At 37.1% G+C, this 12,530-nt stretch overlaps 1 protein-coding gene across 2 annotated transcripts; it reads right to left on the reverse strand.

The window, feature by feature from the left end:
• Positions 1 to 228: 228 nt before the first annotated feature.
• Positions 229 to 6,410, reverse strand: nosip (nitric oxide synthase interacting protein). 2 transcript variants are annotated; one of them, XM_084744936.1, is made up of 9 exons: positions 6,263 to 6,410; positions 5,211 to 5,316; positions 4,827 to 4,908; positions 4,114 to 4,249; positions 3,295 to 3,449; positions 2,192 to 2,308; positions 1,178 to 1,248; positions 971 to 1,079; positions 229 to 388 (listed from the first exon to the last, which is right to left on the reverse strand). In XM_084744936.1, the coding sequence occupies exons 1-9, from the start codon at positions 6,330 to 6,332 to the stop codon at positions 317 to 319; spliced, it is 918 nt and encodes a 305-aa protein (XP_084601062.1). In that variant the 5' UTR covers positions 6,333 to 6,410; the 3' UTR covers positions 229 to 316. The 2 variants fall into 2 exon arrangements, with proteins under 2 accessions (XP_084601062.1, XP_084601063.1); XM_084744937.1 differs by having other exon boundaries at positions 5,211 to 5,333; positions 6,252 to 6,337.
• Between the last annotated feature and the right edge of the window lie 6,120 nt (positions 6,411 to 12,530).

The following is a 12,530-nucleotide window of genomic DNA, read 5'->3' on the forward strand; positions in this document are numbered from 1 at the left end:
TTGAGATTTAGCAGGGAAGAAAAGTCCATGAAAAGTGACTTCTTTAGAATGAATGAAATAATTCTGTCTCACACAGTCAGTGAAGCCATAATAAACTTTTTAAAAGATAAAATGTAATTCAAGAGGGAAGTGTATTTTACATGAATGACAAAACATCTAAACTCAGATACAAATCTGTTTAAAAAAAAAAAAAAGTAACCACCAGTTACATATAGAAACAATAAAAATACGCCAGGAAACAATAGAGGATGTCAAAATACGTGACAGGTGTCAATATGATTCACTTCATTGTGAGAAGGCAGTGTGTTCCTTCGTCTCACACTTGCATCACTGGGCGAGCCTCTTTGGCTTTGAGGTCCACCCCAGAGGCAGCGTAGCCGGTTCCACCCTGTCAGAATACATGACAGACCATCAGCACCGCTACGACACTGTGAGACAAGTTCACATCTGAGGACAAGTACAGTCTGGAGAGCTAGACCTTTTTCATGGCAGCCATACTAATGATAATAATTGAGGTCCTGCTCCATTTGTAGTAAATGGATAACTTAAATTTCAGAAATTGTTGTTCCCACAATGGTGACTTTATGGTGACTGTGGTGTGTGTGCACTTCATGGCAAGATTGTTCTCTCATTCAAGCATTTTATGGTAAATGCAGCAGCAGTGAGGTCACTCCATGCATGCTGGTCATTAGCTGTCAGTTTGTGTGAATAGAATACTTCCCTAGTAACCACCGAACATAGCAACCACTAGCCAATCATAGACTCGGAACTGGCAGCCTCATTTGAGGAGGCATCTGCATTTTGCCAGAGCACGGAGCTCCGAACACACCACAGTAACCATAAATTACACTTACATACAAATACACAAGTAAATAGTCCAGGTTCAGGCTGGAAAACACTTCATGAAACAAATCAAAATCAGAGAGAATTCTTGATTCTAATGGGAAATGATTCCCTTCTACACACATACCCGTTGCAGGGGGATGATGTCTTTGTCGGACAGTTTGTCTCCAGTCATAGGATCAATCATGTCTTTCTTGATCAACTTTTCCACGCACTCCTGAGTGACCACAGCCCCCCTGAACGCAGCACAGAGAGGGTGTCAGTTATCCTTTTATCCTTTCCAAGCAGAGAACAAATAACATCTGAATATAGGAGAGGCAGACATGTCACTCACGAGGGTCGCAGTACGGCACACGGAACACTGTTGCCCAGGGCGTCTCTGGTTACTGCACACACATATCTCTCCTGAAGACAACATTATACCAACAGTGAAGAGCAAATACACACGATAAGAGAAACTGAAAGATTAGAAAATGACATCACATGTTGTGTGTGATGGAAGGCTCTGTCACAGACAACGCTGCAGCTGACTGACAGACGCTTCTAGGTAGGTTGCACTGTTAGTGTTGAAGGGATTCAGTTTTAATCTAAAATCATAACACTGTCATTGAAGTTTTTGTTTTCCTGACAGTGGGTTCGAATTGCCCGTGCTTGGACATTTATTACACAATTCCATAAACCAATCATAAAAAAAAATCTGCGACAGTTGTCACACCCATACGGGTGCAACAAAGCCTCTCTGCTCCTGCTTCATGTGCTGCTGAGTCACCTCAACAGGGTGGAAATGAAGCCATTACCAAGGTCATTTATTACCATTATACAACACAGGGTTGAAGTCCCATCATGCCACACACACGTAACATGTATATAGATAATTAAAACAAGAACAGCCAAGACACCAACAGCTTTTGTAAGGTGTAACAATTTTGTCTCAGCACCAATAACTCTTTTTAATTACTTTTTCTGTTAAAGCTTTAACATTTTTAAACAAAGTACCTTTACTTATTACTAATAGCAAAGTTTGCAACTTTTTTTGGTTTTATTTTTGTATTCGTTTCCAGCCTTTTCCCATAAGCTTTGGTTATTTTTCGTGATGGTTCTATGTGGAAATTTGTTAGTATTAATGTTAAAATAACACTTTTATAATCTTATAAAATACATTTAACTGTTTCGCACTTGAATTTGAATCTGAGCACTGATGGTTATTATCCTAGAGAAATGGTTATAAATGTTCACAATCACTCAGATTTTTGTGAGACACTCAGCTTTGATATCACATGTGCACTTTCAAGCCAAATTTCCAGATGGTGCGTGACGGTGGACAGTGGAAGCGTTGCTGTAAACTGACCTGGCGGGTGAGCAGGGCCACTCGGTCAAGGCTCGAATCCAGCGGGGTGAAGCGGACTGTGATGAGTTCATTCATCTTGATGGGTCGTCCTGACATGGGACATAACACGGTCTTACTCTGACAGACAAAAGGGGAGGAGAGAGGAAGGGTTAGGGATTATAAAAAGTGAATTCTGAACCTCACTCAATAGTGAAAAGTCGGGACATCTGTGTGAGGTTTCGATCTTTGAATCCTGGGTCAACCTGCCTTTAAAACCGTGTCAACATGAAACAGAGAGATACACAAAATAAATAGACAGAGAATATCATGACATCAACAGGGGTCATAGGGTACTATGAGCTCTTTATTTAGGGAAGCTACTGCAGGAGAAATATGTTCTCTTTTCCTAGTTACTGTCAGGACACATACTGCAGCATTTTGGGCCACCTGGAGAGATTTTAGAGACTTATTAGGGCAGCCTTTTAGTAAGGAATTGCAGCAATCCATCTTAGAAGCAACAAATGCATGGACTAGTTTTTCTGCATCTGTTTGAGACAGGATGTGTCAGATTTTAGCAATGTTAGGGTGGTGAAAGAAAACAGTCCCTGAGGTTTGTTTTATGTGGTAGTTCAATGACATATCCTGAACAAAGATAAGTCTGAGATGTTTAGGGCTGAGTAGAATTACCTCAGTTATGTCTGTAACACCACTGTAAACAGAAAATAGCGGGTCGTCCAGGTTTTTATGTCCGTCAGACATGCCTGAGGTTCAGCTAGCTGACTGGTTTCATCTTCCTTCACTGATTGATATAATTGGCAGTGTTGTGCAAGTTCACACTCAGCTCAAAGTTCAGTTCACAGTCCCAAGAATGAAGCAGGTCTCATAATTAGACATAAAAAAACATGATAAATTGTCATTAGATTAATGTATTTTAATCAGCATGTCTGAAAGGGGTTAAACTTTCTAGTTTACCATCCTGCTGCTAGTGAGACTTAAGAACGCTCAGTCACAGAATTTTCTATGAATTCAATCCCCTTTTGTAAAAAAGGAAAGGGCAATTATCTAACTAAGAATCAGCAACCACTGTCCTGTCCTGACCTGACAGGAGAGGAGAAGTCACTCACTGGTTTTTTGAGCAGGGTAGGCTTGGCCTCTGGTGTCAAAGAAGGAATCCAGAAACTGGGCAGGCCCTGGCTGGAAGTGGAGGCTGAACCTGAACTTGAGGACGATTCTGCTGAGCTGCTGTCTGCCCTGACCTTCTCAGTCCCTTTGTTCTGTCCTGAAGGGAAAACAGTGTTACTTGACATGTTGTACTGTCTTAACACTGCAACTGCATTTTCTTTTTTTTTTTTACAAATCAAGAAACAGTTAAATGTATTTTATATATTTTAATAATAACAAATTTCCACCTAGAACCTTTACTAAAAATAATCATAGCCTACAGGAAACAGCTGGAAACAAGCTAAAAAAAATAAAACCAAAAAAAGCTGCAAACATTGCTATTTGAAATAAGTAAGGCACTCTGTTTCAAAATTTGAGAGCTTTAACACAAAAATTCAGTGAGTTACACAGTAGGTGCTGAGAAAAAGTGTTACAACCGTCCATGGTCTCCCCTACACCCCTTACTTTTAATTGATTCTATTTAATTAATTATTTGTATTTTAATGTTGGGACATTCTAAATCGAGACCACTTGTGAAGTTTCATTGACAAAGACGATGATAGTTGCACAGTGAAAAGTAAAGATATAACTGTGGTCAATATGAATGCCTAAATAGGTTAAAATTATGATATTTTCTTTGCCTTTGCTTCAATGTATATAAAAACATTTTAAATTAAAATACAGACACTCAAGTTGTTCCACATATAAATCTAAAACAGTCAAAAAGACCACCTTGGCTGTTTTAATGTTAAAGCAGTATTATATTGAAGACAGACACGTACCGGATGTGAATGGGTTGATGGGTTTGGACACAATGCTGTTCTCCCTGGTTTTAAACCTCTCCACTCTTTCTCTTTCCTCAGACTTGGACTCCAGTTGACTATTGCTCTTCTGCGCTTGCTTCTGCTTCTCGTAAGCCTAAAGAATTAGAGGAGGAAAACACAGCTGAGTACTCAAGAGTTTCAATTCTTCTATTTTCAACAGACAGAGAAAGCAAAAAATTAAAGGAAGTGTATCTGTATAAAATAGCATGAAGAACTTTTGTAACACAAAAACAAACTAGAAGACAGCACTGAGTGGAGTGCAGATCCCCCACGGAGAGCAGAAGTCGACTTCATGGAGGTGTAACAGGCCGTCACTCGCAGGGTGGCTGGCTGTGTGTTGCTATCCACTCACGATCAGCTTTCAGTCGTCTCCAACTTTTCTTGAGACCATGAATTTTAAACATCAACACAGCTGATCCTGCAACCTGTTGTCTTTAACCTCTATCTATGTTAACTTTGTCAGACAACATCTCAACTATGAAATTATCTATGTCAGCCAGTTGTCTGTGCCACTTCTTGACAGATGTTGGCTGTGATGCAGTTTTGTTGTTTGTCAACTGAAAAGAGGGCGAAGAAGCACATTCAGCCATCTCTCTACTGTTCATGTGTTCCACTGTGGATAGAAAACAACCAGGAGGTGTACAGTCACCATTCATTAGTGCAGGGCTTACCTTCATTTTTTTGGCAATCTCTGTCTTCTGGTGCAGAATGTATTCAAGAATGGCCTGTTTTTCATACAAGTATCCATCTTGACTGTGGAGCAGCACAAAGCAGCAGACAAACAATGAATGGGGTGTGACCCACAGGCGCAAAAATGAAAAATGAAAACATTAAAAAATAACATTAATTTCCATATAATTCTCGTCAAAGCCACAGGGAGCAGTAGTGAGGGCCACACAAACAGCCACATGTGGTTTTGGAACCACAGGTTGCTGAAATCTGGTGTATGTGGTCACATGTTAAGGTTATACAATATTTGTATTTGTGTGTGTGTGTGTGTGTGTGTGTGTGTGTGTGTGTGTGTGTGTGTGTGTGTGTTGGAAAGAGAAACATACGTCACCACAGGGTCCTGACAGGGCTGCAGGGACAGACAACAGCAGTCAAAGTCTTTGATGGCATCTTTGCCCAGTCGAATACTCTGTGTTCCATAACCAGACGCAGCTGAGCAGAACGAGAGCAACACAACACATGCTTACATCAAGGTATATGAGGAAATTCTATCTGGCTATTTCTTTATATATGAGGGGTCAAAGCTTTTGCCTGCACAATAATCAATTATAAATTTATTGAACTGACTGACTGATTAACTGATTGTGTAATGCCGATTACATCCACTGGGTGGAAATGTTGTTAAAAGATATAGTTGTCTGAATGCTGAGGGAAAAAAAAACAAATGTTGCTCTTCACATATGGCTTCAAGTTAGATTTAAAGTTGATCACGCTGATCAGATTTCATGTTCTAGATCCCTTATGATCATATTTTTGACGAATGTCAGAAACATGACAAGAACATTTATCTCTCCGTTTCCCTGGCAAAATGTGTGACCGCTCGATTAAGTAGGGTAAACTGAAGCCTTTTCATGAGTATTTATCCATTTCTTCATGTTGAAAACCATTATTGCTGTTGTTAGCCATCCACTGGTAATTCCATGATGTTAGCTTGAGCCTGTAAACTAATGAAAGGCCGTCTTCCTGACCTGTAGATCGATCAGAGGCTGTGTGTGCATGTGTGTGTGCAACTCTGATTTCAAAATCATGGACTGTGCAATGGGATTATAACAAATCAATGAACTATGCTATTATGGCAGCTGCCTAAAATAATGAGTAGAGCAAACATCATTAAAAAAAATGTGCAGATTCTCCTTTTTGTATTTGGGTAGCATTATGAGGTGCATTGAGAACAAATGATTAACATCCTAACTCTAAACATGTGCCCTAGCTTGTTAAGTCAACCTGAACGGATCATCAGTGGGAAAAAACCCTGAAAAGTTGCTACATGCGGAGCCAGAAACACAATTTTACCAATAAACTGCTTTGCAAATGTATTGCTAGTTATGCCTTCTGTTAAAGGACTGAGCTGTGGGACAGTTAATACTCAGAGTCTCACCTGTATCTTTCTTCTTCTCATGGTATGTGTACACAGCTCCGGCCGTGCAGTTCTTTCCATGCCGAGTCATTGTACCTCAAATTTGGTTCTATTTAAATCTAAAAGAGTTAGAAGATGAAATAATGGCGTTTATGTTGCTATGAGCATTGATGCTAAGATACAAACATTAGCTGCTAAACTTAAACATAGCAACACAAACATTAGAAATTACAAAAAGACATTAGAGACAGACAAAATTAGCTGTGACTAATGTTAGCTATATAAACATATATATAATATTACCTTGGTGCTCAGAAGATACGACTATTATCTTGTGGAGAAAAGTGTGTTTAACAAGCACCAAAACACCGACACAACAGCTTCTTCTTCTTCTTCTGCTGCTTCCGCTACCTCCTGTTTCTTCTTCTTGTTCTAATGGAACTTCCGGTAGACTAGACGCAGCGAAGGCGCGCTGCTGCCCTCCACAGGTCACTTGTAGAACTCCATTGGCAATGAGGGAAACTCCAGCACAGTTTCAAGAGAACAGTTTCGCTTTCTGTTGACATATTTATTAAATATGTATGTTTTATGTCTGAAACGACCTTCATCAGGTATACTGGCAACATCTAAATGTAGCCTAGAAATACAAACATAGATACTGCCCTTTACTTTATTTTTTATTGTAAACAATCACAAACAGGTTGATATATGATATAGGAAGATATAGGATATATAAATTAAATATACATGTTGAATATATATGTAAAACATAATAAAAGAAAGTACATAAAAGAGTACAATTTAAAAAAACAAAACAATGTAACATAAAATATAAAATAATATTTAAATGTGGGAAAAGATGGTGGGAGTACAGGGGTATAAAAGAACAAAAAAAAAGAATTACCAAAATAGATGCAGACGAATTTAAGTCAGTCAATAATAGATTAATCATTGCAGCTCTAAATGTTTTATGTGTGTTGTTAAGTTGATTAGTTTGACCAGCTGTTCCTTCCTTTGTTTTTGTGCAGTTTCTTGTTTGATTGATTGATTTAAAGACAAAAATGCTGCAATTTCCACCCAGTGAAGCATTTTTTCATTAGAGGCCATGGTAATAAATTGACAACTGTCTGTGTACTGTGGATGGTAATATATCATTCGTTTTGTAACCCTGCCAATAATCCCAGTTTTCACTAAATGTATCAGTAATCTGATTCCATCTTTTTTTATCTGCAACTGTAATGGAATACAGTTACCTTTTTTGTATCCAGATTACATAATCTTGTTACTCCCCAAACCTGACAGCATTGTAATGATTGTAATAGATAATAACATTAGGACAGGTACAGGCGTGCAGAAAGTTACTGACAATCTTTTTTGTATCCAGATTATGTAATCCTGTTACATGTACTCCATTACTTCCCAAGCCTGTTTAGTACATTTCAGTGATTTATGCTTCTGTAAACACAATGTTGAACATCAGGGGGTTAAGGCTACAATAAAAGCAGTGAACCACTGCTTTAATTTAAACATAAGTTTAAAGATTTCAAAACCTTACAATCCTCTGTCAGTGATAGTTCTAATGTACATGAATTAAATGGTCATATGTAAAATGAAAAACCCTGTGGCTGGATGCTGGTGGGAACACCACCAACCAACCAGAGTGATGTTAGCAGTTTTCCTCTTACATGTCTTGTTTATTTCAGTGTGTGAACAGCATTTCCTGCCTATGTGACTGTGGATTTCCTGTTAACAGATCCCCACACTTGTCACAAATAAATCTCTCAGTAACAGATGAAATGCTGCTGGTCGTAAAGAAAAAAAAAACACATCAGTATGAGGGTGACATTATTCCACTAGTGTGAGGAGAGAAAATCATCATTTATAGCTGAAAGATGGATGTGAAACTTGTTTCTTTAAATTAGACACCTGCTGGAAAAAGCAGCCGACTGCACTGGTTCTTCAGTAACCTAGTGAACAAGGTCAGGAGGATTACTTCACAAATGTATTCCAATACAGTTACTGACTACCTGTTAAATAAATGTAGTCATTAACCCGATCCACTAATAAACACTAATAAAGTAATATAACTTGATTACTTTCTGTCAAAAAAAAATATGGTAAAATTGTTTAGCCAAATATAGTATTTTTAGGTTTGCAACTAACAATATCTTCATAATCAATTAATCACTAAATTATTTTCTCAATTAATCAATTAGAAATGTCAGAAAGTGGTGAAAAATGTTGCTCAAAGCTCAAGATGACGTCCTCAAATGTCTGGTTTTGTTAACAACTCAGAAATATTCAGTTTACTGTCAGAGAGGAGTAAAGAAACCAGAAAATATTCACATTTAAGAAGCTGGAATCAGAGAATTTTTATATTTTCTTATCTAGAAGCTACCCAAAAGGATTAATCAATTCATTAATCCTTTCACAACAATCTCACTTTAAAAAGTGACAGAATTGTCACAGACATACTGTATGTCCATGTGCTCCACATGTTGGGACTTATTTTTCTTTCCTGTAAAGATTATTTTAATCATCAATTAATCTGCTGATTAACTTCTCAATTAATAAATCAGTGATTTGGTCCATAAAATGTTAGAAAAAGTTGAAAAATGTTGATCAAAGTCCAAGATGATGTCCTCAAATGTCTTGTTTTGTCCACAACTCAAACATATTCAGTTTACAGTCAGAGAGGAGTAAAGAAACCAGAAAATATTCACATTTAAGAAGCTGAAATCAGAGAATTTAGATTTTAGAGAATTATTTAAATAGATGCAGATTAATTTAGTAGTTGATTATCAGTAGATTAATCGATAGAGTGTTTTATGTACACGGTAGTTTGTCCAGCTGTTCCTTCCTTTGTTTTATACAATTGATTGATTGATTGATTGATTGATTGATTGATTGATTGATTGATTGATTGATTGATTGATTGACAAAAAATGTTGAAATTTCCCCCCAGTGAAGCATTTCTTCACTAGAGGCCATGAAAATGAATTGTAAACTGTGTGCACTGTTCATGGTAGAACATCGTTCTTTATCTAAAATTATAATCCTACTAATAATCTGCATTTTTGCTAAATGTATCTGTAATCTGTTTCCGTCTTTTTTATCTGTATCTTTAATGGAATACACTTATTATTATTTGTAAAATCCAGATTATGTAATCCTGTTCCATGTAATCTGTTACTCCCCAAACCTGTTTTTATTTTTGTTAATGTAAACAAAGACTTGTTTTATTCTGAATTGACTGCATTGGTTCTAAAGTAATGTAGCGGAAATGAATCTAGAAATATTTAGAAATAATGAATGTATTTCTGTAGCATGGTTTTCTCCCAGGATGGAGACACACAGGGCAGAAGAATCATGATAAGCACAATCAAGGAAGAGTCACATCTTCTCACACAGATAAACAGAGGAGGTTATAAACACCCTGTCGACCCTTCACTTATCATCTTAGTTCATACCAACAGGTCCAGACCAAACCATATAAGGTCAGATAAATCCAGGTCGTCAGGTTGCTATGGTGACACAGTTACTAAAGCCTGGAGTTAATGATGTGGTGAGAGTGGTAAAGGATGCTATAGCAGATAATAAGCGGGACTAGACCTCCCTCATAAACATCTATCCCCCATAGACACCCCGCCCAGCAGTTATCACGAGCACTTGTCTTTATCTGCCCTCTTTGAACATGAGCCCGTCACTATCACTCCATCAGCACCCTGCCCTCCAGCTCGCCATCATTTCCCATCCTGATGCCTGCTGCACATTCTGTCTGTCAGCAACAAAAATCAACTACTGGCATCAACTAGTAAAGAACATATCAATCATTTCTTTCAACCTGATAAATTACATTTAAAACCAGAGTTGGGAGGGTTACTTTAAAGATGTGTTCTGATACAATGCTAATGGTAATTACCTGTTAATAAATATAGTCAGTGACCTCATCCACGTTTCACAATATTAAAGTAATGTAACTTGATTACTTTCTGTTACTTTTACCTCAATATAATATATGGTGAAATTGTTTAGCCTAACATAGTGGTTTTAGGGCTGCAGCTAACAATTATTTTCATCATTTATTAATCGGTCAGTTGTTTTTTCAATTAATGGATTAGTTGTTTGGTCCATAAAAATGAAAGAAATGAAAAGAAATGTCAGAAAGTGGTGAAAAATGTCAATCAAAGCTCAAGATGACGTCCTCAAATGTCTTGTTTTACCCACAACTCAAAGATATTCAGTTTACTGTCAGAGAGGAGTAAAGAAACCAAAAACTATTCTCATCTAAGAAGCTGAAATCAGAGAATTCTGACTTTTTTTTTATTTAAAGTATGACTCAAAATGTTCAAAACAGATGCACATGAATTAATAGTTGATTAATAATAGATAAATCTTTGCATTGTTTAATGTCAGAGGTCATGATAATGAATTAGCAGCTGTGTGGGCACTGTGCATGACGATATATTATTCCCTAATCCCCACATTTACTAAATGTATGGTTTTTTTTATCTGTAACTATAATGAATACAGTTATCTTTCTTGTATCCAGATTACATAATCCTGTTACATGTAATCTGCTACAAGCCTGTTTATAAGCATTAGCAATTCTTCATTCTATTCTGCATTAACAGTTTATAATGTTGCCACAACCAGACGTCCACCTCACATCACAGTACTTGCAGCATTTTCTGTTCCGTTATTATTAGCAACACGTCTGTGTGTGTAGAGAGCTTGCACACACAAAAAAAAGCATTTTGTCGTTTAATTTGGAGGACTTGCTCTGTGTAGTGTGGTTCTAACTCTGTTATTAGAGTTAAAGGGACAGTTCACCCCAAAATCAATCCTCCTGGACTGAAGTGATGTTTTTCTGTCCAGATATTCTTGGTGTGAGTTTGGAGATATCAGCTGAACTCGGCTTGTGGCGCTGCAAGACATTAAAAAATGCATTTTAAAATTCTTTTTCCAGACATCATGACCTGGTTACTCAAGATAATCCACAGAGCTTGCTTTGAGCAGTTACATATAGGGAACACCACAGGGCAGGGGGGAAAATATATAGTTTTGATTTTGAAGTGTATTTAGTTTAGAATATACACATTCCTTTAAAACAACTTCTTGTATGATTTGATTCATAAATACAGGATTTAAAAAAAAAAAAAGATGGGTCTTCCATTGACAAAGGTGTTTGGAGACTGAAATCAATTACTTTTTTGAGGACTCACTACGGGATAAAAACACATCAATCACTGATACCTTCTGTTGTAAATAAGACAGATAAATGTTGTACATGATCTGCTGCAAGATATAAACAGCCTCCTCCTGTCAGGCAAGGCTGTCAGACAGCAATGTCAAGTGGTGAAAATATTTTTACTTTAATTTAACTGATAGTTTTTTTTACTGTGCCTAAAATTTGTGTTGCTGCTGGCCCTGTCCACAGCAGTACATCACTTAGCTTCCTATACCAGTACTCCTGCTGCTTCTCCAAACTGGGGGGGCGTGTCCACCACCATCTACTGTAGATAATACACTGACTGTGGATAAGTACCTCACACACTTCAAATAATCTGAACTACACCTTTAACCTGTAAGATTAAGGTACCTGAATACAAAATACCAACACTTTAGTTTAGGAAAATTCTTGAAGACATTAATCATTAATTGACAGGCTATTAGTAGGATTACAATTTTAAAATAAAGAACAATATCCTACCATGCACAGTGCACACAGCTGCCAATTCATTATCATGGCCTCTGGTGAAAAAATGCGTCACTGGGTGGAAATTTCAACATTTTTTGTCAATCAATCAATCAATCAATCAATCAATCAATCAATCAATCAATCAATGTATTGCGCACAACAAAGAATGGAACAGCTGGACAAACTATGACCACAAAACACATACAGATGCCACAATTAATCTATTGTAATTTGACTATTAAAATTGATCTATGTCTATTTTGGTCGATAAATTGTCATTTTTTTCATCAAAATAAGTAAAACTCTGACTTCAGCTTCTCACTTTTCACTCCTCTCTGACAGGAAACTGAATATCTTTGAGTTGTGGACAAAACAAGACATTTGAGGGCGTCATCTTGGACTCCTCATCATTTTCTGACATTTTATGGGCCAAATAACTGATTGATTAATGGAAAATATGGTCAACAGATTAATGGATAATGAAGTTAATCATCACGTGACATCACTGTGACAGGATTGATTAATTAATTATTAAAGTCATTTTTTTAGTTAAAAAAAAAAGGTCCAAATTTTCTGATTTCAGCATCC

This window comes from Lutjanus erythropterus, chromosome 19 (genome assembly GCF_056507025.1).
Source record: "Lutjanus erythropterus isolate fLutEry1 chromosome 19, fLutEry1.hap2, whole genome shotgun sequence".
Lineage (NCBI taxonomy): Eukaryota > Metazoa > Chordata > Actinopteri > Lutjaniformes > Lutjanidae > Lutjanus > Lutjanus erythropterus.

Coding starts and splice junctions, on each gene's coding strand:
- nosip (XM_084744937.1), bottom strand. CDS start 6,322: ATGGAAAGAACTGCACGGCCGGAGCTGTGTACACATACCATGAGAAGA. Junction 1,249..2,191: donor TGGCCCTGCTCACCCGCCAG/GTCAGTTTACAG, acceptor TGTTGTCTTCAG/GAGAGATATGTGTGTGCAGT. Junction 389..970: donor ACATCATCCCCCTGCAACGG/GTATGTGTGTAG, acceptor GTATTCTGACAG/GGTGGAACCGGCTACGCTGC.